Source organism: Phacochoerus africanus, chromosome 2, assembly GCF_016906955.1.
Source record: "Phacochoerus africanus isolate WHEZ1 chromosome 2, ROS_Pafr_v1, whole genome shotgun sequence".
NCBI classification, from domain to species: Eukaryota; Metazoa; Chordata; class Mammalia; order Artiodactyla; family Suidae; genus Phacochoerus; species Phacochoerus africanus.
Window position 1 is genome coordinate 130,854,488 of NC_062545.1, and position 23,231 is coordinate 130,877,718.

A 23,231-nucleotide genomic window follows, 5' to 3' on the forward strand; every position below is an offset into this window, starting at 1 on the left:
GAGTCTATTTCTGCTTTGTTTATTTTGTTTTTTATACTCATATAAGTGAGATCATGCAGTATTTGTCTTTGTCTGACATATTTCACTTAGCGTAATACCCTGTATATCCACCAGTTTCATTGAGAATGGCAAGATGGTTTTAATTTTTTATATCTTTGAGACACAAGCAGACGCATCTCTGAAACATACTCTTGTTTTTTAGAAATATCTTCAGAGCCAGGAGAGGATGATGAACCCACAGAAGGGAGCTTTGAGGGGCACCAGGCTGCAGTAAATGCAATTCAAATATTTGGAAATTTACTGTATACCTGTTCAGCAGATAAAACTGTCCGTGTTTATAATCTGGTGGTAAGTTGATAGATCACTTTGAATGTTTTTGCTTGGTTGCAGGTTTCAGAAACTACCCTGCTCTCTCTTAAATAGAAATTTATTTGCTGTTGAGAGATGGAATGGGCTTTAGACTAACTTTAGATACAGTTGATCCAGTGACTCAGTGGGGTTACCGGGGACTTAATTTCTTTCTTTCTTTCCATTCTGCCTTCTCTGGTATCACCACTTCCTAAAGTGAGTTCTCCTCCTGCTCACAGATAGATGTCAGGAGCCATTGGAGTTTCATGGCTTTCCCACCACCAAAATATGGTCCTGTATTTTCCTTCCTGAAGAGTTACTTGGCAAAAGGAGATGGGATTATAACAGTAGGCTTGGGGATAGTCAGGTCCCAGCCCTGGAGTTGGTGCCAAGGTCAGTCATATAGCTGCTATATAGCAAAGGAGGAATAGAATGAATATTGGGGATGTATAAGAAGAGGCATTTTTGGAGTTCCCATTGTGGCTCAGTGGTTAACGAATCCGACTAGGAACCATGAGATTGCGGGTTCCATCCCTGCCCTTGCTCAGTGGGTTAAGGATCCTGCGTTGGCAAGAGCTGTGCCAAGAGGCACAGCAATGTGGGATCCGAGCTGTGTCTGCAACCTACACCACAGCTCACGGCAACGCCGGATCCTTAACCCACTGAGCAAGGCCAGGGATGGAACCTGCAACCTCATGGTTCCTAGTCAGATTCGCCACGATGGGAACTCCGCCCTAGGCATTAATTAATATTCTGATTTGTCTTATAGTGAATTGCCCTAGATATTTTTTTGGAGTGGCTCAGCTAACATAGATTTGCAGGTATAGTGACTATTTGCGGGACATTCAGTAAACAGGTATTTACTGAACATCTTTTGATACCAGGCACTGTCCTAGATTCTGAGGATACAACAATGCAACAATGCCTATTTGGTTCAGCACTTTTTTTTTTGAGGAAGTGTGTTGTTATCCATCTGTATCCAGAAGTAATGATCTGATGTGTGCTTGACTTTAGAGTCGGAAGTGCATTGGTGTGTTTGAGGGCCATACCTCCAAAGTGAACTGCCTCTTGGTTACTCAGACCTCTGGGAAGAGTGCCACCCTTTATACTGGTTCTAGTGATCACACTATTCGCTGCTATAATGTTAAGGTGAGTGGATCCAGAGAAATTGAAAGTAATAATCTTGAAGTGCTTTGACTGTATTTACTCTATAGAGTGGAGACAGACAGATGCTTCAGTCTGATCACTTACTTGCTTGTCAGCCTATTTCAGTACACTCGTATAACCTTGGTAGAAATGAGGCTTAGATGTAAACCACATTTTCTGTCTCTCTCCACCATTATCTTTTCACTTACTCCTATTAATGATATACCTCCCTTGATCTTTTCAACAAATATTACTCTTGATTTTTATTTTCACATCATATGCCAAAATTAATACTAGATAGAAAAAGAAATGTTTAAGTGTTTTAAACCTGAAGACCTAGATGTAGATATCTCCTCTGAGACAGAATTTTCTGAATGTGTTGGGAAAAATAAGAGAAAATTGTTTGCATAAAAACACATAGGTGAATAATATGAATACTTAACTTTAAAAGACTTAATTATTTGATGCAGAACTTATATTTATAATACTAAATCATTAAGGTTTCAGCATATATAGATTGAATATGTGTGATAATAGGAACACAAAGTAAAGGAAGAGTAGTTCCCTTTGTGGCTTGGTGGTAATGAACCTGACTAGTACCATGAGGATGCAGGTTCGATCCCTGGCCTTGCTCAGTGGGTTAAGGATCCAGCATTGCCGTGAGCTGTGGTGTAGGTTGCAGGTGCAGCTTGGATCTGCCATTTCTGTGGCTGTGTTGTAGGTTGGCAGATGCAGCTCCTTTTCGACCCCTAGCCTGGGAACTTCCATATGCTGCAGGTGCAGCCCTAAAAAAAGAAAAGAAAAAAAAAAACCTTGCAAAAATAAAGAAAATTTTAATTTTTTAAATTAAAGTATCATTGATTTACAGTGTTGTACCAATTCCTTCCTCTTTCCCTCCCTTCCTTTCGTCTGTGGCATGTGGAAGTTTCTGGGCCAAGGATTGAACCCTCACCACAGCAGTGACCCAAGCCACTGAGTGACAACACAGGATCCTTAAGCTGTTGTGCAACAGAAGAGCTCCGTACAGTGTTGTACCAATTTTTGCTGTACAGCATAGTGACCCAGTCATACATATGTATATGTACATTCTTTTTCCCGTACTGTCTTCTATCATGTTATATCCCAAGAGATTGGATATAGTTCCTGTGCTATACAGCAGGACCTCATCGATTATCCATTCTAAATGTATTAGTTTGCATCTATTAACCCCAAACTCCCAGTTCCTCCCTCTCCCTCCACCTTACCCTTGACAACCACAAGTCTGCTCTCTATGTCTGTGAGACTAGAACCAAGAATACTCTATCAGGTGCAGCTTTAACTTTATCTTGGCTAGTTAAGAAGCTAAAACCCAGTTCTTAGGGCCCTTTGAAGAATTTGCACATTCCAAATTAGAAATATGGGTAACATTATTAGAACTTATATTTGTTTACTATATTACCAACAGCTTGAGTGTCTTTGGCCACATATTTCAAAGCAGAAAAAAATCTAATCTTTTACAACAGAAGATGCTACATTTTTGTCCTCATAAAAATAATTTCACACTCAGTTTTCAGAAAGATTTTTTTACATTTTATTTGCCTTTAACCTCTGCTGATCAGGTGTTGTGTACTTTTATCAGACACGAGAGTGTTTGGAGCAGTTACAGCTGGAAGACCGCGTTCTCTGCCTCCACAGTAGGTGGCGAATTCTCTACGCAGGACTGGCAAATGGCACTGTAGTCACCTTTAACATAAAGGTTAGTGACTGAGGAGAGAAGGCCAAATTTCCATGCCTCTTGAAAATAGTGTGAGTGTGTGTGGGAAGAAGTAGAATGCAGACATTTTCCTGTTTTTGTATGTGTGTGAGAAAGCAACAGAATGAGCCACTCCTCAAAAACTTATCTTCTGTTGTAAGTGAAACAAGATGCTGCATTCTGTCTGCTCAGGCCCAAGTGTGCCAGGACAAAAATGTGACTCTACTAAATTAAACCAAGCCTGATGATTTGGGGCCAGATAATGAGTCATAGGTTAAACTAGTCTATTTCATTTTAAAAATGACGCCATGAAAAATGAGCTGAAATTCCTTTGACATTGAAGTGGTTTGGAACTGATTTAGGGTTTCATGAGGGTAGCCTGTTCTATAAACTGAACTAAGTCAAAAGTTTGCCTTCATGCCTGTGAGCCTTATTCTTTCCTAAGACAAAGACAACTCCACTTGTTGGGCAAACCTTTATTGAGCACTATCAAGTGCTAGGTCCCAGGATGAGGCTTAGGAAGTGAATATGGACCAGTTCTTGATGGCCCTATATGCCTTATTAATGTAGTCAAGCTTGTAAGCTTTAAAGTATGACAGACATGATCCAATTTGTATTTTAGAAAAAGTCACCCTGAATTGAACAGATTGGAAAATTCTGGTATTAGTAAAAGCAGGGAGACTAGGAGGCTTTGCTATGGCAACTGACGTGAATTTAGACTAAGGTGACGAGAAGATAATAAATAAAAGATGTAATTGGAGGTGGAAGTGATAGGTTTGGTTACTGGTTTGCTGTAGTATTCTATCCCAAAGCCTTCTGGTCATCTTTTAACAGTGTGTTAGAATGTTTTCTACGTTACGCCTAATTATATATTATCATTCATACATTTAGTGAGCACCTACTATCTCTCTTGCCACTGGCTAGCTGGGCCTACTTATAAGGAATGTAAGAAAATATATCATGGTTTCTGCCTTTAAGAAGCTTAAAATTGGAGTTTCCATCGTGGCACAGTGGTAAACGAATCCGACTAGGAACCATCAGGTTGCGGGTTCGATCCCTGGCCTCGATCAGTGGGTCAGGGATCCAGCATTGCTGTGAGCTGTGGTGTAGGTCACAGATGCAGCTCGGGATCCTGCGTTGCTGTGGCTCTGGCATTGACCATTGACTACAGCTCCGATTAGACCCCTAGCCTGGGAACCTCCATATGCTGCGGGTGTGGCCCTAGAAAAGACCAAAAAAAAAAAAAAAAAGAAGAAGCTTAAAATTAAGTAAAAAGAAAATAGCACATATAATCAAGTGCCAAGTTACTCAGTTCATTTGATATGAATAGATCACAGAAGGGTAATTAGTGAAGCTTTTTGCTTTCCGAATGCAAAGTGCTAAAGCCTAGATTAGATTTGGTTAGGGCAATAGAAATGAAGATGAAAAAATAGATTTAAGGTATTTTTAAAGGATGAAACTTGATAATTACCCAGTTCTCTAATATTTTGTGAGATGGATGTAATCAAAGGTAGATAGATGTTAAGAACAAGACTTTTGGGGCAAGATGATGACAAATTCAAATGGGAGTAGTCTTTTTGTTTTTTGAAAAGGTCTTCAAATGGTTGAAAAGCTCCAGTGAAGGTGAATTTCGAGACAGATTTGAAAGGTTCTGCAGAGATGTGAATTTTGAAGTCTTGTTAGGGCTGGGCCTTTCCTGTTTTACCCATACTCCTGAAATGCGGTGCTTCCTAGGGCTCAGTAGGCCAGGACTTTTACTTGGGTGTACCCACCATTGTGCCCTGAACTCCACTGGTCCGTCTCCCCAGCATCTCAAGATGGTCGAAATTGATGCTCAGCTCTGTAGGCTCCCAGCTGCTGTTCTTGCTTAGTTCCTGGGAGGTTTTTTTTTTTTTTTCTTTTAGGACCGCACTCATGGTATATGGAGGTTCCCAGGCTAGGGGTCCAATTGGAGCTATAGCTGTAGGCCTACTCCGCAGCCACAGCAATGCAGGATCCCAGCTGCATCTACAACCTACATCACAGCTCACGGCAACGCTGGATCCTTAACCTACTGAGCAAGGCCAGGGGTCAAACCCGAAACCTCATGGTTCCTACTTGGATTCGTTTCTGCTGCACCACAACGGGAACTCCTCCTGGGAGTTTTATCCCATGCATGCACCTAAAGTACCTTTATGAACAAGACTGGTTTAGGGATGAAGGAAGCAAGTCTAAAATCTGAGGGAAAGAAATGGGAACTCAGGATGTGGCCATGCCACTCTGACTGATATAAAGGCTTCTGTATTCTGTAGTTTAACTAAATGATGTCAGAGATAGACATAGAACCAGAAGTCAGAAGAATGTTAGAATAACAGAAAGGTGGAGAATGAGAAACTCTGTCTGAGAAGTTCTCAATAGAATTTTTGAAACACCACGACAAAGAGAAAGCATAAATTTTAGGTGACAAAAAACAGAGTTCTTAGGTCTATGGCATGGAAAGAAAATATATTCAAATACGAAAAAAATTTCATCATTCATTATTAATTTCAGGGAAGTGAGAGAGGACATAAAAAGAAAACCAAATTCTAATTATAGTGTGGATTGAAGGTTGAATTGAGTTTATAATGTAAGACTGTCCCCACTGGAATGAGGGAGAAAAAAACCATGAGCACAGAGAATTGGAATGGGAATGGCAGGGGCTGAGGGGTAGGGATAGGGAGTGGATGTGAGTACTTAGGGGTGTTAGGGTTTAGAGTTTGTAGCAAGGTAGTGATTTTGGTTAGTTGATGTTGAGTTTTTCCAGTTAAATTGCTTTTACTTCATATAACGGTGACTTAATTTTCAGAACAACAAGCGACTTGAAATCTTTGAATGCCATGGCCCTCGGGCTGTCAGCTGTCTTGCCACAGCCCAGGAAGGGGCCCGAAAGCTGCTGGTTGTGGGGTCTTATGATTGTACCATCAGTGTACGCGATGCACGGAACGGACTGCTCCTTAGAACTCTGGAGGGCCACAGCAAAACCATTCTCTGCATGAAGGCAAGTATAGTGCAAGAGAACAGGAGTTCATTGGCACAAATAGAAAGGATTGAATGAAATTTCCCATGTTGTCTAATGCCTTTTGTAGAGCACAGTCATCTTGAAAGGTGCAAGGAGATTGCAGTCCTTTTCTTTATGCCTGGATCAAAATGGGATATATTATTATTATTTTTAGTATATTAACTGAGAAACAAAAGTGTATCTCATTGTAGAATGTAGATATACTCTAATGCCTTCTAGGCTACTTCGTAATCATTCTGAAGAGGTGACAAACCCAATAATACCTTGCCAGTTCATCAGAGTACATAGTGGTAGGACTGAAGTTTCAATTCAAAAAATTTATCTGAGAAACTTAACTTATTCTTGCTCATCGTGGAAAGTAGAACTTATCAATGTGCATTGCAAATTGAAGGAAACGCAGAACCTTATACCGACTCTAACTCCCTGAATTTTTTTCTTTAAGGTGGTGAATGACCTTGTGTTCAGTGGTTCTAGTGATCAGTCAGTCCACGCCCACAACATTCATGTAAGTTGTGTTGCATAAAGAAATCTTTAATAGAATGGTGGTTAAAGCTCGAAGGACTCTTCAGACCTCTTGCAATTTAAATTGAGCCCTTTTTCTAGTGAAAGACTTAATAATAATCCCTGTGTGTAGTAAGCTTTTGGATAACACTGAGCACCACAGAAATTCTGACCTCATCATAGTTCTTAGTGGGAGACAAATTCAAAGTTTACATAAGGTTTAGTTTGAATGCCTCATTTGAACATGAGATAAATTGAGCATCTGAGGCTTCAAGAGAGTGGATATGATAGGTAGTTTAAAATAGCACAAATGAAAACAGCCAAGAGACTCTCTTCAGGTCATAGAGGCCACTTTTGAAGCTTAGTTCCCTGGTCTGTAAGCCTGGGGGTGATCCAGCCTCAGGGACTTGTTGTCCAGATCCTGTGAAATGATAAAAGTGAAAATACTTAGAAAGCTATAAAATACATACACGCGGAGCTGTAGCCCCTTCTTTCTATGACACTAGGTTCTCTATCAAAATACAGTGCATATATTTTGTATATATAACAATGCTTGTGGGAGTACTTCATCAGTTAAAATTTGCACAGCTACAGCTAGTCTCAGAATTACGACTTTTACAGAATCATAAATATCAAAAGTCAGAAGGAATCTTTCACATCAATCTAGTGCCTTCTCCCTCTGTTCTGATGCAGACTGGTGAGCTTGTGCGGATCTATAAAGGTCACAATCATGCAGTGACTGTGGTGAATATCCTAGGAAAAGTGATGGTGACGGCTTGCCTGGATAAATTTGTTCGTGTCTATGAATTACAGGTAGAATTTAGATCCAGTGTTTTGCTTGAATGATTTGGGGAGATTGTCTATTTGGAAATGGTCTTGGTTTTTCTTAAATAGAAAGGCTGGAGTGGAATCCAGGAATCTGCATTCTGCATTAAGTGTTCTAGATAATTCTGAAGCAGCTGGTGCTTGGACAGCACTTTCAGAAACACTGCTCTGAGATACTGGTCAGGCTCACAGATGTCAAATTGTAAATGATTTCTGGAAGTCCCTATAGTGGCTCAGGTGGTTAATGAACCCGACTAGTATCCATGAGGACATGGGTTTGACCCCTAGCCTTGCTTAGTGGGTTAAGGATCTGGTGTTGCTGTGAGCTGTGGTGTTAGGTCACAGATGCCGCTCAGATCCAGCTTTGTTGTGGCTGTGGTGTAGGCTCTGCAGCTAGAACTCTGATTGGACCCCTAGCCTGGGAACTTCCGTATTCTGCCTGTGTGGCCCTAAAAAAAAGAAATAAAAAGTTAATGTTCTGGAGAGCAGCTGTAGTCTCCAACACCTGTCTAGTTCTCCTGTGTACAATTTCAAGTTTGAGATTTTGACATGAAACAGACATTGGTTTTATTTCTTCCAGTTCCCAGCTCTTCCCTGAGAGAGGAGGATTTATTAGAAAGGTTGCTGCTAAATTATGTTTCTGTTAATATGCTACTGGTGCTTCAGCCTGGTATCTCAGATGTAATTTTAAACCTGCAAAAGGCCTTCAAGGACTATGCTTATTAAATACAAAGTATACATAACCTTAATTCTCTTTTTTTTTTCCCCTCCACCTCAGTCCCATGATCGATTGCAAGTTTATGGAGGACACAAAGACATGATTATGTGTATGACCATCCATAAAAGTATGGTGAGTATAATATTCTGTGTCACATGTTTGCCTTTGAATCTTTGAATGTGTTTGCTAAAAATTCTACAAACTGTTAACAGTGTTTCTTCTTGTCACTTGTCACAAAAATGACACCCATTTTTGATATACCTCATTATTGAATGTCTTTCTCTCCATATTTTATTTTATTTTATAATGATTTTTATTTTTTCCATTATAGCTGGTTTACAGTGTTCTGTCAATTTTCTACTATAAAGCAAGGTGACCCAGCTACACATACATGTATACATCCTTTTTTCTCATGTTATCATGCTCCATCATAAGTGACTAGATATAGTTCCCATTGCTATACAGCAGGGTTATCTCTTGGTATTTTAATACTGAGAAGTAACCTAGTAAGGCTGTTGAATATTTCATTTTTTATTAAGATCTAAGACAATTGCAATAAAAATATAATACCATTAAATAGAAGGTAAATTTAAGATATTTTAAAGAAATGGAGTAATGCATTTTTCAGAGCAGTACATTATGATCTGAGCAGTACACTGGAATTGAATCAGGAGATTTGGGCAGTGTGGCATAATTTTAGCAAACCTAAAAGTAGAAGCTAACTCATTCACCCTGCTAATCCTTGGTTTATTTTATTTTTAAATTTTGAAGTTGAACCGAAGTGGATGTTTTTCAGACTTTAAGCACGTGAACCTTTTGTTCCATTGAAATACCGATGCCTAATATGTAATGCCCATTAGAAGCCAGAGCTTCACCAGTTAAAGTATAAGCCCATGCCCCTAAGCCCCACTGCTGCTCTCAGCTGCAGTCCCCAGTGATACTCTAAGGAGCACAGTTTCAAATGCCAGACTGAAGAGCTAGAAGATACCTCCCTATTGTGGTACTCTGGGGCTGCTTTGGGTTTAGGTTTATTTTTTCATGTTGTGGCAGCTACTGATTGGTAGCTTTGACTCTTATTTTGAGGATTTTTGTGTGTGTGTATTGTTTTGTGTTCTGTAGCTTTGGTCTGATGTGATAAACCTTTTTCTCTAGATTTATACTGGCTGTTATGACGGCAGTATTCAGGCCGTGAGGCTGAATCTGATGCAGAATTACCGCTGCTGGGTAAGAAGTGAAACTGTTCTTGCCACTAGACTTAGATATTGCTCAACCCTAGGCCATCTTATAGATCTCCATTATCATCAGTTTATCCTTTTTGTATTGAGTGTCTGCTTTTGCCTTCCACGTAGGACAAATAAGCTTATTTTTTTATTTTTATTTTTTAAAAATTAAAATTTTTTTTTTTGCTTTTTAGTGCCACACCTATGGCAAATGGAGGTTCCCAGGCTAGGGGTTGAATTGGAGCTACAGCTGCTGGCCTACACCACAGCCACAGCAACGCCAGATTCAAGCCGAGTCTGTGACCTACACCATAGCTCATGGCAACGCCAGATCCTTAACCCACTGAGTGAGGCCAGGGATCAAACCCGAAACCTCATGGTTACTACTGGTCGGGTTCGTTAACCACTGCGCCATGATGGGAACTCCAAGGATAAGTATGGTTTAAATTGAATTATGTGGAACTTGGCTATCAGTAATGACCTTATCTCATGGTGTAATGGCTGCCTTAGTGCTTTACCTTCTCAAAATGCTGAAGTGTCAAAAGACTTCCCAGTCTCTTCAAGGTTTCTCATTATATTTATAATTAATTTGGTTGCCTCTGACTTTGTTGAATTTTCTAGCCAAGAATAAAGAATAGATTCTGTTGGAGTTCCCTGGTGGTCTAGTGGTTAAGGCCTGGTACTTCTGCAGCCTCGGTTCAGTCCTGGTCTGGGACCTGAGATTCTACATCAAGCCACTTTGGGGGGAAAAAAAAAAGAAAAAGGGATTAGGGGCTTACTTATGAGATACATATGAGGGCTGTTTTCATTGCATGTTTCCTGTGCTCTTTATAACATACCCTTTCATTCTTTTTCTTTCCAGTGGCATGGTTGTGCTCTGATATTTGGTGTTATAGACCATTTAAAACAACACTTGCTGACTGACCATACAAATCCAAACTTTCAGACTCTGAAATGTCGCTGGAAGAACTGTGATGCTTTTTTTACTGCTAGGAAAGGATCCAAACAGGTACATCATTGGCTTTGGGGTCAGTCTGGGATCATATGACTGCCCAGAGCAGAGTTCAGTAAATCTTTTTTGCCTTATTAGAAACAGGATTGCAGTGAACAGAGAGATACAAGGCTCTCGCTCCCTCCCTCCCACCCTCCCTTTTTTCTTGGTCTGTTTAGGGCCGCACTTGCAGCATATGGAAGTTCCGGGCCAGGGGTCTAATTAGAGCTGCAGCTGCCAGCCTACACCACAGCTACAGCAACTTGGGATCCAAGCTGCATCTGTGACCTACGCCACAGCTCATGGCAATGCCAGATCTTTCACCCACTAAACGAGGCCAGGGATCAAACCTGCATCTTCATGGATACCACTCGGGTTAGTTACCACAGTGCCACCATGGGAACTCCTCAGTAGTTTTTGAAAAGAGCCTAAAAAGAATGTTTTCACATGTTTCCAATCCTGTAACTGAACCCAGAGGTTTGTTACACTGCTCTTGTGTTAAGACAAGAACTCATCTTTAAGGGCATAGTTCCATGTGAATTAGGAAAGTGCTAGGTCCTCACTGCCTTGCATATATGGATCTTAGCATGTACCCATGAAGCTGTCCTTGGCTTTGGCTTTCTCTTGTCCTACTACCTTTCTCTCTCTCATGGGCCCTTTTCCCTTTATTCCTAGGATGCTGCAGGACACATTGAACGGCATGCTGAGGATGACAGCAAAATTGATTCATGAAGTTTTTTGCCTCCCATGTTGGGAAGTCTTTAGTTGAAGTAATTTCACATTGGCCCCTTACATAGGCCAGTGTCTTCCCTTCCCCAGTGAAAGAGGGGAAGAGAAAGTGGTTACTAGCCAGGCTTACCACCTAGCATAAGTCTGGGCAGCTCTATGGGATGATAGGTTATACTTTTAAGTTCTTGCTGGAGGTTTGTCAGATTTAAACAGGTTTTTAAGGAACCATACTCTTCTGGGACAGTATGGCATATAATAATTGATGCTACTAGTGTTCTCCAGATGTTTATTAAAGAAACACATCTTAATTGGTTACCCAATTTGACCCTAATCATAACGTATATTTTGTTGATTTCAGTTTGTGATTTTTAGTTTGTGTTCTTATGATGGTTTAAACCTATAGTCAGACTTTTTTAAGTATAAATGTGCTCAAATGCTAGATTTTTAGGATCAGTTTTAGTTTGTCCTTTATTACAGTCAGTTAATTGTAACAACTGGGTTTTTAAATTGGAAGCAAATAGATTCCTTTCCTAACAATTATGTACAGTGCGTTTCAGTATTCTTTTACTTTGCAGATGGGCAGTGCTGGCTTTAAATGCTAAAGGGACACACAGTAGATTTTTAACAGCTGGAGTAACTGCTCTGCTGATTATATTTTAGGAACTCAGACAACAAATCACATAATGACAAGTCCTTACCTACGGTACTTCCTATTAAACCTCTGCAAGTTTTGCGAGAGTGCTCCGTTCAGTGCAGTACACCAGCCTCGTGTCTACTTGGAAGTCTCACTGTTAGATGTGGACACTCACAGCAGGCATTGGCAGGCTGTTCAAACTGGAGGTATAGCCTTTATCTCTCTTTCCAGTTTCTGACTCTCCCGGCAGGCTGTGGGTTTGGAAGCTTTTAGTTTGCTTTATTGCTGACCCCTCTCTCCCCCACTCTCTGACTGTGCCTAGATTGATGGCAGCTGTCAGATACTTCCTCTGGGCTCACAGGGTGCTTTCTACCCACCCATAGTACCCAGTGGGAGAGTCAGAATAAAGCATCTGAATACATTTTTAAGGCCTCAAGCAGGTGTCTTAAAGACCAGTGTCTTGACTTCATCTTCCCGCCAGCTGGAAAGGAAGGGGAGTGGAGTCGGGTGAAGGGAAAGACCCTGCCTGTCCATTGAGAGCAGCCAGATGAACAAAGCTTTCGTGAGGTGGCTTTGTTTTGAGATTTTCTCTGGACTCTTATGAGAACCATTGAGGTGGTGCTTTCCAGCCTTTTGTTTCTAGATTCAAAACTGAAAGATTCTACAGAGAAAGAGAAGACAAGGGAAAAGAGCCCAGCTTCATTGCATACCAAGCTTCAAACATGATCTCTACTCTTTCCTGGGATTACAGAGTGTCAGGTTTCTCTCCACCTCTGTTAGCACACATACTTCCACTCACTCGTCTTCACTAGGCAAGGCGACTTCACCTTGTAGACAGGTTTCAGGGGTGTGCAAATCCCCTGGAATTGTGTGCAAGACTAAGAGGTGTTCTTTTTTTCCAGGAAAGGCTTCAGTGTTTCTTACTGGATCCAAAAAAAAAAAAAAGTTAAAAGTGAATCTAGGAGCTACATCTAGATAAGGAGTGGCCCTACAGGGTGTCTACTTCTGTTTTTCTGAATAGGAGATCCCTTGTGTTGACTACATTCTTGAGACTTGCGTGATGCTTGAGAGAGGACAGAAAAGATCCTGTTGCATAAAGTTTATTTGTGCTATTTCTTTCTGAGAGCAAGCAGCTTTTCCCATCTCTCACCCTGTTTCCTGTTCAGGTGACCAGAGAAGCTAAGGTGTTCTGTGGGTTTGGGAATGGTGATTCCTGGGAAAGTAGATTTGGAATTATTCTTCAACTTCTGTCCTTTGGGCTATAGAGAATCTGCATTTCCATGTTGGCTGGGCAGTGTGCTGAGAAGGGCTTGCGTGCTCTGTTGCATAGTTCCCCTTCTGTCCTGCCTAAGGACATATCTGAGAAGATGAGCGCGATGGAGACTTTGTACAGCAGGAATCGGGTATGTGAGGTGTTAGGCAGTCATGGGGAACCCTTGAAGGTATGAACAGACTGTTAGTAAAAACTGATTTGAGCCTAATTTTGATAGTACCATGCACAGTCTATCTGCCTTTGTGTGTGCAGTTATGGAGGCTCCTTGTACGTGTACACGCTGGTGTTGGCTCTGGTATTTAGTACTTAACTAAAGAAGGAACTGTTACATGACCTTACGAAGTGCAAGTCATAAGGAATTGGAGGCCATTTTTAGAATGTTATTTTTAATTACTTGTATCTACTTCTAGCAGCCAAAGCCAAGATAACCATAGCATAAATCCCTTTGTGTGCATATGCTCGTGGTTTTTTGTTTTTTGTTTTTCTTTTTGTGGCCACACCTGAGGCATATGGAGGATCCCAGGTTAGGGGTCAAATTGGAGCTGCAGCTGCTGGCCTAAGCCACAGCCGCATCATTGTGGGATCTGAGCTGTGTCTGTGACCTACAACACAGCTCATGGCAACGCCAGATCCTTAATCCACTGAGCGAGGCCAGGGATGGATCCTGCAACCTCATGGTTACTAGTTGGATTCCTTTCTGCTGGGCCACAATGGAACTCCATATGCTTGTGTTTTAATAGCAGTTTGTTCTGATGAACTATCAGTCACTTCAAGTTTTATCCTGAAGTTTTTAATCAGGCTCAAAATGTTGGCATACTACTCTACTCTGTATCAAGCAAGCAGTTAAACACAATGCAAACAAAGAAGTATCTTGACTTGCCATTACTTGAATTGGAGAGAATATTATTGTTACTACACTCCTGCTTTAACGGGGAGTTTTTTCCCCCCACTTCAGAAGAGTTAGCAGTTGAGTATTTAGCTCCTGACATATCTATAATTTATAGGCAGCATTATTGCTGTTTCAATGATTGTTTGCCTAACAAAGGGTTTTTTTTGTTTGTTTTTTTCTCTTTGGTAGACTATACAGTGGACAACTTAGTGACTAGGTATGTGGATGATTTGGTGGGAGTAGGTGTACAACACTTAGCAGAGTGGTCTGGTATATTTTATGGAAGAGAATTCACTGGAGGGGAAATCATAGTATATTGTGAAGTGGGATTTAAACAGCACATACCCTCTGGTCTGCTCAAATAACTGCAATTTTTATACTTAGAAATTTTGACTTTTAAATTGTGTTCCTCTTGCCTAAAGGAGAGCCCCTAAAACTGTTAAGAAGGCCATGCCTGCCAAATTGTTAAAATAGTGATTTTTAACCCTGCCCCAATCATCAGGATCCTCAGGATTTCAGAGAAGCTGTGTAATGGTTAGGCATAGAAGCAGTGGTAGAGGTGATTTGGGTTATACTGAGTTCCAGATCCAAGTGGGTAGGAAATCCTGATGTCAACCAAACCTCCTACTCATCAGATAGTAACCTCTTAGCTCATGTCCAACCCCCAAGATGTGGCCCTGTGGGGTCACATGGTGACTAACATTTCCTAGATTTCCTCTAAATTCAAAGAGTAGCCCTCCTGAATTGGGAGAGGAGGGAGTCAAGGAGGAAAGGCTGTTAAAGATCTTTCTCCTGCATAAGAGAAATATATGCCCTAGAGCTGTTCCAGCACCCTTGGGGTCTGATAAGGGTTTTTTTGTTGTTGTTGTTCGTTTGTTTTTTCTTTTTTAATTCTTAACTGAATTTGGGTTAGAAGAATAAAATTAGATGATACTTGACTGCAAAAATGTTTATAAGCAAATAGCTTAGTCTTCTTACATTTTGGTATAAAGCTGTGAACTTCCTAACTTTGTAAAGCAAGCTATGAAGCAAATATAAGAGGAAAATAAAGTACTTTTACTAATTGTTTATTTTTGTTACCTTATCTGCATATTTATAGCCAAGCCCTTCTTCACCGTGTTGGTCTAGAGAACAAGGAAAGTGGAAAATGCAAGGTGACTATAGATAAAACCATAGACCATGGTCCAAATAAGCTTGGCAAACAGCTACATTTAAGGATTTTTTCAAGGTCATATTAGTGGAGGAACGAGGATTAAAAACTTTATCTCTGTTCCGTTATACTCAGGTAACTGGCCTCTCTAGTTACAGGTGATCCATTTTGTCTTGATGTTCTAGACACCAACAGCTATTCCTTTTCCTTTCCTCATGTATCTTGGAAAGTATTCGAGTACTTCCTGTGCTCAAGAGGTAGCAAAAGGCATGATTAAAGCGGGGTTCAGGATTTATTTGTGTATGTGTGTATTTTCCATTGGTGTATTCTGAAACTAGGGTTCTTACCTGATGGGTAAGATTGGAGCTGCTCAGCCCTGCTATGGCTGGTGTCCAAATATGAGAAAACAAAACACAGACAAACCACCCAAACGTGTGCCTTTATTTAGATCGCCTTTTTTTTAGAATGAAGCCAAACTTATGAGTCAGATAACCCACTGTGTCCAGCCCTCTGCCCCTGAGCTAGTTTACTGCAGAGCAGGCTCATCCTGAAACAATCAGGCAGAAGAACCAAGTGCTTACTGGGTTACTGTCCCAGGGGTGGGAGACCGTAGAAGTGATAGAGGGGTCCAGCACCAGGAAGTGCTGAGTGCCATTGGCAAATGCTTCTGCGAACAGCCTAGGGCAAGCTTAGGGGAGCATTGGCTTTGGAGCTGAGGCCACTCTGAGCAAAGTTCTCACCAGGTTCTGGCTTACTGATGCAGACAGAGACCCTTGCATCCGGGTGGTGGAGGGACAGTTGTTCTCCCTCCTTCCATTCCTTAACTAAAGGGCCAGACTGGGCATGACAAGATGAGAGATGCCCTGAGACTGACAGGGCAGTGAGTAGAGGAAGAACAAGACCGATGAGGCGCCTGAAGGTCTGCTGGGGGTGCAGCTGCCGTGTCCTTGGAGGTAAGGGCTCTAGCTCTGTTGGGTGACACTGAAATCCTGAGCGATCCTGCCTGGCCCTGGATGAGGCCAGCTTGACTGGTTCAGGCATACATGGTGAGCTGCAGCCACTGAAAGAGGAAGTCCCAGGCTCAGAAGGCAAGAAATGAGAGTCCAGCCCTAGGGGTCTAACAGGATGGAGGGAAGGGACAGCCCCAGTTTGGCAACACGGGACAATTCTCTGAGAAGCAGCAGATTACTGCATCCTTCCCCGGATCTTTCCTAGAAGGTAAATGGTTTCCTGCATAAAGTCATTTTAGGAACTGAGGCCTCATTGGAGCCTTCCCCTGGTACATGTTCCCTACAAGCCACACCCTGCTGACCTGAGCTTCCTTTGTGTTCTTTTCCCACCCCATCCCTCCTCCACTGTTGGGAAGTGAGCAGCACACAGGGGTCCAGTCTTCATGGACTCCTCCACCTCAAATTTTAAGGTGCAGGGGGAGTGTACTGCCTCTATTAGGCCTTACCTCTAGAACATTGAGTTTGATGATACCATCTCCATCCTTGTCAAAGGCATTAAAAGCTCCTGTGTGGAAGAACACAGGCCAGAGGCCAGTTACAGGCCCACTCCCACTCCACCCACTCTATGTTGTCCTAAGAGGACCAGGGGCTGAGTGCTGTCCTCCAGCACAGCAGTCAGCCAGGCAGGGTATCACCAGTAACCCTCCCTTCGCCATCCCAGAGCAGACTGGAAGGTGATCAGGCGGAGATGCCCACTGCCACAGCTGTCGCTGCAGGAGGGGCACAGGAGAGCAGAAGGGTAGCTGTCCACTTACTGAACATGCCCTCCAGCCTGACGAAGCAGCAGATAAAACTGTCGAAGTCGATGTTCATGTACTTGTCTGCGTACCGCATGGTGATGATGTCGTAGAGCTGGTTGTTGAGGTGGAAGCCTGTGGGCGAGACACAGGGAGGAGGAAGTAGGCTTGGAGTCCTCAGGCCTACTTGCTCTCTTCCCTGTCCCCTGGTCACTCTGTGGGGCCTGGGAGAGGAAAATGAGAAGCTTTTCTCGGTCCTCTCTCTAGTGGGGCCCCAGTCCCCCTCCCATTCCTGCTCCCACCAGCGCGCACTCTGGCCACCTCCTTCTTCCCCGCACCTGCATCATTGACTGCATTTCGCATCTCATAGCTGTTGATGGTGCCGGATTGGTCAGTGTCATAGTGCTTGAAAATTTTCTGGCAATAGAAATTTGAGAACAGAGATCACACCCTGAATCTCTGCGTCGGTCCCTTCCCCACTCCCATCTTCGTTCTCTCATCCCACCTGCCAGGACTTAATCTTCTTCCAGAGGTGGTGGAACTCTTGTAGGTTCAGTCTTCCAGAGCCGTCTGTCTGGAGGAAGGAGGTCAGGGCTACAGGGCACATAGCAAAATCCCCATGTCTTGGGAGAGGGCTTTCTCGGGGGGCTCTGCTGGGAAGGTAGCCCCATAGGAGGGCTTTGCCCAGGATTTCCCACTGACCACCCCATCCTGGTATTTTAACAACCACCCCCACCCCCACCGGGCCTCCCTAGGCTGTAACCCAGGGAGTTCTCCTAAGGACAACTTTTGTTGTGCAGAGTCCTAAGCAGAACCCCAGGACTGAGGTAAGAGCAGGGGCCAGTGTTCTTACCAACCCTGCCTCTTCCAATGGCCCCTTTCAGACCAGCAGCTAGGACATTCTGACTTAGGGTCTCCTTAAATCTTTCCTCAGGCATGAATTTGAACCCCTCAGCTTGGCTGGGCATCCCCCTTATTGTTGCTCTAGCCCCCAGAGGCTGCACAGGGGCTGATGAGAGGGCTGGGGAGGGAATGGTGGGAAGGATACATCCATGAGAGCAATCATGCTACGGCAGGACTCCAATGTGAACCCTTCAGTCTTCAGGTCCTTATCTGGGGGGCGTGGAGAAGAGCAAGGAGCCACATTAAGATAATGACACATACTGCCCTGCCGCTGCCCGCCCGCCCCCCCCCCCCGCCCCCCGCCGCCCCAGAGTGTGAACCACTCACGTTTGTTCACCACTCTGTTAAGGACATTCTTGAGCTCATCTGCACAGATCTCCATGTCCTGAGGAGGAAGGGAAAAGAGAGGGTTTGAGAGTATAGCAGCTGATGGAGCACAGGCTTTGCAGAACATGCCTGCTCTCTGGGGTTTGTCCCTGTCAGGGCTCCTCTGTCATGGGGAAGTGGGGGTTCTTCTGAGGAAGACACTGCACCCTCAGCTGTCTCAACTGCAGTGGGCAGCTCAGAGCCACCCAGTGGAGGTGTTGGTCTAAAGCTCAAGGACTTGATTTGTGGACTTGATTTCTGTTTCCACCAAAAGCCAGAATGAGCTCTGCTGACAAGTAGTGAGATAACTGGCAAATCAAGCTGTTAATCAAGGAAAGGAGTGTCTAGGAGAGTTAGGGCTGGAGGTACTCACATCGCCTGCTATCTGCCTGAAAATGTTCCGGAATTGCTGCTGTTCCTCGCTTTCCTGGTCAGTGTTGCTGGGCTCTGGCTATGGAAGGACAAAGGAAAACTGGTTGGCGAAGGGGGGACCATGGAGATTAGACAGACCCAAGAGGAAAGTTCCTTCTGGGCCAAAGGAATCAGAATGCCTAAAACAGCCTTAGGCGGCAGCAGGAGCTGAGGACGGGGCACATGCTCTTCTTTCTTAGCTGAACCAGATGATCTGGAGTGAGACTCATCCAGGCCCCAATGACCTTTCACTCCATACCTCCCCAGCTCAGACGTCCCAGCCAGAGGAGGTACATTAGCTGTGCAAACATGTTGATAGCCCCCTTGGTCCTCTCCCCCGATTAGCTATCCCCACCAGCTGGCACCTTCTCCACTGTTCTGAGCCTGACCATCCCAACCAAACCAGCCCCAGCAGGACAAAGGGGGCCAGACCATTCTGACACCTCCAGCCGCCTCTGTCCTCAAGACCACATCGTCAGAAGACCCCCACTCTGTTGCATGGGCACTACAGGATAGAGATGTCCCTGGATCTATCTGTGGACTTTCACCTCTTAGCCTCACCTCCATTAAGCTTTATATGACCCCCTCTCTCCACTCCAGTCTAACACCCTCCCCTGGGCTCTAGAGGACTTCATTTCTGGTGTCAGCCTCCTTTCCTGGTATTATTCTTCATCCTCCCTTTGTTAGTGAAACTGGGAAATAGTTGTTTGGTCTCAGTACTCTCAAGCTGCTTCTCTTGCTGGCTTTGGATCCCGCTTCCTTCATTGTCCTGGGTGGACAGGCTCCAGCAGAGGCCTAGGACCCACTTGGTATGGCAGCCAACCCCAAGACATTCACCCAAGCAGCATCCCAGAGCGTTAGGGGGACTTGGTAAGAGAGGTCAGTAGGACAAACCCAGACCCCTAGATGTTAAAAGAACACCCCACCCCCTGCAGCCCCTCCAACCCCCATGCACCCCCAGAACATAGACCTCAGTTGTGTGCTGGCTACCCCATTCATGCACATGCTCAGAAACCTTTGGGGATTTCTCTTGTTTATCAGGGCTTGTTTTGTCTTGGCCCTCCTCTGATTCCTGGTCCACACCCAACTCCTTGTTGCTGTTTGCTCTGTCTGAAACGAAGATGATGGGCTGGAGAGAGAAGGGAATTGGGGAGGGGCAGGAAGGAAGCAAGGATTACAGGCTGAGCGAGACATGGAGGCAGCCTCGCTCCTGGAGCAGCTTCATCCAGTGAAGAGGGAAAGAGCAGAGTTGGGAGCTCTTGAACCTTGGTTCAAGCTCTATCTCTGCCATTAAGAAATTGTGTGGGGAAAAATGCTCAGTCTCTCTGGACCTCAGTTCCCTATCTCCTCATGGTAGAGTTATGAGGATTAAACAAGGTAGTTAGTGTGGAAAATGCAAAGAATGTTAAAAAAAAAAAAAAAGGCAGCATGATGTAGTACACTGATCTTCGGGTATTATATAGACTTTTTTCTTTTTTTTGAATGGAAATCCTTCAAATAAAACTTCCCCAGAAGCCATTAAAAACAGAGCTTCTGTGCTTGATGAAGAGAGCAGGGCTCTTTTCTCTTAGCACCCCACATCACCATTGCAGCTTCTTAGGCACCTCTAAGGAACCTGTCAGACTCTGCAGAAGACAGATTGGAAAAAGGACCCTGATTAGTGGCATGGTCAATGTGAGGTCAGAACACTGGCCTGGAGTCCCAGCTCTGCTTCTCACCTAAGAGAAATAGCCTCTGGCCTCAGTTGACTCATCCGTTAATGGGGGTGATAAAACCTGCTTTGCCCTCCTCATAGGGCTCTTGTGGGGATCACACGAGATATGAATGTAAAGTTGTGCTGCAAAAACATTTAAGATACTACCCAAATATCAAGGGTATTTGCCGACATGCTCATGCAAGTGAGGAGGATACAACAGGGTGGAGAGCAGCTGCCATGCTGTACCAGTACTGGCTGGTGCTTACATCCCACAGGGATAGCCAGAGGAGGAAGGCTGGGAGACCACAGGGAAGTTATGGGGTGAATGAAGCAAGGACCGAGTTGATTACAACCATAATCTTGAGGGAAAGAGTGACCGTGGTCTCAGATGAAAGCTTTGCTACGAGGTCCCTGGGAGGCTCTTAGCACACATTGTCACCTTGAGCAATAGCATCCTTACAGCAAAGGGGTCTTAACCAGGGCACCCAGGAGGTGCTATTCCTTAAGACCCAGAAGTAGAAGCTGCGCAGGTAGCTCTCCTTATTGCTCCCCCTCAAAACAGTCAAGTTGAGCAGCTCTCCTGGGGCTGTGAGGTGAAGCTCTCTTCCCCTTTGCCATCTGGATGTGTGAGCAAGTCCAGTCCATCAGGGCACTTGACTTAGAGGGGCTTAGTTCAGAGAGAGAGAGGTCACTGTCTAGGAGGGGCTTTGCAATAGGCTTCACCTGGAACAAGAGCTCTGGCAGTGACAGCCCCTCTGGGTGTCCTCTCCCACCCCTTTCCCAGAAGGCTAAGAAAGAAGGAATGGGGAGCAGGCAGGGGGAAATAGAGGAGGGAGAAGGAGCTGTCCAGCTACAGAGCAGACAACTGGCATCACAAGACCCCGACTCTCCCTGGAAAACCTCACACAGCTCTCTCAATGTACCCTGAGGAACAGAACACCTTGCCATTCCCAAGAATCAAGTCTTGCTTAGCTTAGCCAAACCCACTTCTGAGAAAGAAGAGGGGCTCCTTTTGGTTTTTGCAGGACCCCTATTTCAGGCCCATTTTCACTGGTCGGCCAATAGTATAGCTTGGTCGTTCAGAGCCCAAACTGTGGAGCCAGACCACCAAGTGCCACTTACTGGCTGTGTGGTCTTGGCCAAGTCAGTCAGTCTGCCTGTGCCTTTTCTTCCTCTGAAAATGGAAATAATATAATACAGGCACAGCTCGTTTCATTGTGCTTCACTTTATTGTGCTTGGCAGATGCTGCATTTTTTACAAATTGAAAGTCTCTGGCACCCCATGTTGAGCAAGTCTATGGCGCCATTTTCTCAACAGGATTTGTTCACTTTGTGTCTCTGTGTCACACTTTGGTAATTCTTGCAATATTTCAAACTTTTTCATTATTACCATATTTGTTATGGTGGTCTGTGGTCAAGCATCTTTGATGTTACTACTATGACCTGCTGAAGGCTCAGAGAATGGTTAGCATTTTTTAGCCATAAAGGTATGTATTTTTTTTTTTTTTTTAGTTTTAGTGGTACTGAACACATTTATTATTTATCGCTAGTAATAGCCAACAGTATAGGGCAAATATATCTTTTATGTGCACTGGGGATCCAAGAAAATTCCTGTGGTTCGCTTTGTATTTCAATGTTTGCTTTATTGTGATGGTGTGGAACTGAACTTGCAATATATCCGAGGTCTACCTGTACCAATCGTATAGGGTAGTTGTGAGGATTGAGTTAATTCATGGAAAGCACCTAGAAGAGTGTCTGGTGCATAGCTTCCACCTGGCAAGTGTTTGCTGTCATGGCCCCACACCCACAGCTGTAACAGGAGCTCGGGGAAGGAGGCGGAGGGCTGGGGAGGAGGCAAGTCCAGTGCACGCATGCGCACGCACACACATTCCATTCTCTGCCCACTCACCCTGTTACACCCACCTTGGTTTTTTTCTTTTTCTGCACAAGGAAAGGAAATGGTAAATGCAGATTAAGTGAAAGGCAATTTCCATAAAACCCAGCAGCTTTTGGCTTTCCTGTGACCTGGTCCTCAGTGTGAAGTGAGGTTCCAGGATTCAGAAAATCTGGGTCATGTGGAGCCAAAGGGGGCTGGAGGGTGAATTCTCCAGGCCAGAGATAGGCAGCTGCTATGGCTTTGTTTTCATAGTTCACTCCATCATTGGACATGGCCAAGGAAGGGGATCTTCTGTGACCCCCTGTGACAGCAATCCAGGGAGTCAAGAGCAGCAGCTCTCCACACCTTCCAGATTGCCACAGTCACCACCACACCAGTCTTCCCTCCGACAGTGAAGCCAAGTGTCAATTGAGAACTACAGGCAAGTATATGAGTGTAGGGACGCCCAAAACCCCCACACCTGCCAGCTCTTCTCAGTTAGGTGACATGCCAGCTCCCATAAGCCTTTGAGTTTGCAACTCCTGATGAATACCCTGATCACCGACGTCCAAATGATAAGAATAGCACTACATGCACTTAATACTAAAACCAAGGTCTGTGATAATTCAGAAGGGACTGGGAAATCTTCCACTGGCACAGGGCCAGGATGAAAACCATGAGTGTCACCACGCAGCAGAAAATTAAGTGGGGCATTTGCTGTCCTCTTACTGGCCTAGGACACACCCACAGAGCACAAGGGACCATGTATTAGCCAGAGCCCATCCAGGGCATTCATAAGACTCTCACACAAGAAGACCGCAACACACACCAGCTGTCTGCTTCTAACGCTGGGCCTCCCACCCCTGGGGACAAGCCTCAGCATGGGGTAGGGGAGAGGGCCTGAGCCTGGGCACTGAGAATCTGGATGTAAGTTCCAGCCTTTCCCCTTATGAGCTCTGTGAACTCAGGGGAGCTGTTCAACTCTGCTGAGCCTCTGCTTCCTTACTTGAAAGCCAGGGGTAACAACCTGGTTACATCT

At 44.1% G+C, this 23,231-nt stretch overlaps 2 protein-coding genes across 7 annotated transcripts in view; one reads left to right on the forward strand and one right to left on the reverse strand.

Annotated features, from left to right (window-relative positions):
* Positions 1–11,784, forward strand: part of ZNF106 (zinc finger protein 106) — a 61,370-nt gene extending 49,586 nt beyond the window's left edge. For both annotated transcript variants that reach the window (XM_047766590.1, XM_047766591.1), the window contains exons 13-22: positions 203–348; positions 1,363–1,497; positions 3,113–3,229; positions 6,051–6,242; positions 6,706–6,768; positions 7,458–7,577; positions 8,368–8,439; positions 9,460–9,531; positions 10,390–10,536; positions 11,194–11,784. In XM_047766590.1, coding sequence (XP_047622546.1) covers positions 203–348; positions 1,363–1,497; positions 3,113–3,229; positions 6,051–6,242; positions 6,706–6,768; positions 7,458–7,577; positions 8,368–8,439; positions 9,460–9,531; positions 10,390–10,536; positions 11,194–11,250 — 1,121 coding nt within the window. In that variant the 3' untranslated portion in view covers positions 11,251–11,784. The remainder of the gene's footprint in view (positions 1–202; positions 349–1,362; positions 1,498–3,112; positions 3,230–6,050; positions 6,243–6,705; positions 6,769–7,457; positions 7,578–8,367; positions 8,440–9,459; positions 9,532–10,389; positions 10,537–11,193) is intronic.
* Positions 11,785–15,613: 3,829 nt separating this feature from the next.
* CAPN3 (calpain 3) overlaps positions 15,614–23,231 on the reverse strand; it is a 52,583-nt gene continuing 44,965 nt past the window's right edge. For 2 of the 5 annotated variants that reach the window (XM_047766596.1, XM_047766593.1), the window contains 10 exons: positions 22,240–22,257; positions 19,636–19,749; positions 18,583–18,660; positions 18,171–18,228; positions 17,989–18,053; positions 17,446–17,514; positions 17,279–17,357; positions 16,959–17,075; positions 16,650–16,708; positions 15,614–16,253 (listed from right to left, as the gene is read on the reverse strand). In XM_047766596.1, the coding sequence (XP_047622552.1) occupies positions 16,227–16,253; positions 16,650–16,708; positions 16,959–17,075; positions 17,279–17,357; positions 17,446–17,514; positions 17,989–18,053; positions 18,171–18,228; positions 18,583–18,660; positions 19,636–19,749; positions 22,240–22,257 (684 nt within the window). In that variant the 3' untranslated portion in view covers positions 15,614–16,226. The remainder of the gene's footprint in view (positions 16,254–16,649; positions 16,709–16,958; positions 17,076–17,278; positions 17,358–17,445; positions 17,515–17,988; positions 18,054–18,170; positions 18,229–18,582; positions 18,661–19,635; positions 19,750–22,239; positions 22,258–23,231) is intronic. The other 3 variants (XM_047766597.1, XM_047766595.1, XM_047766594.1) reach the window with 2 other exon arrangements.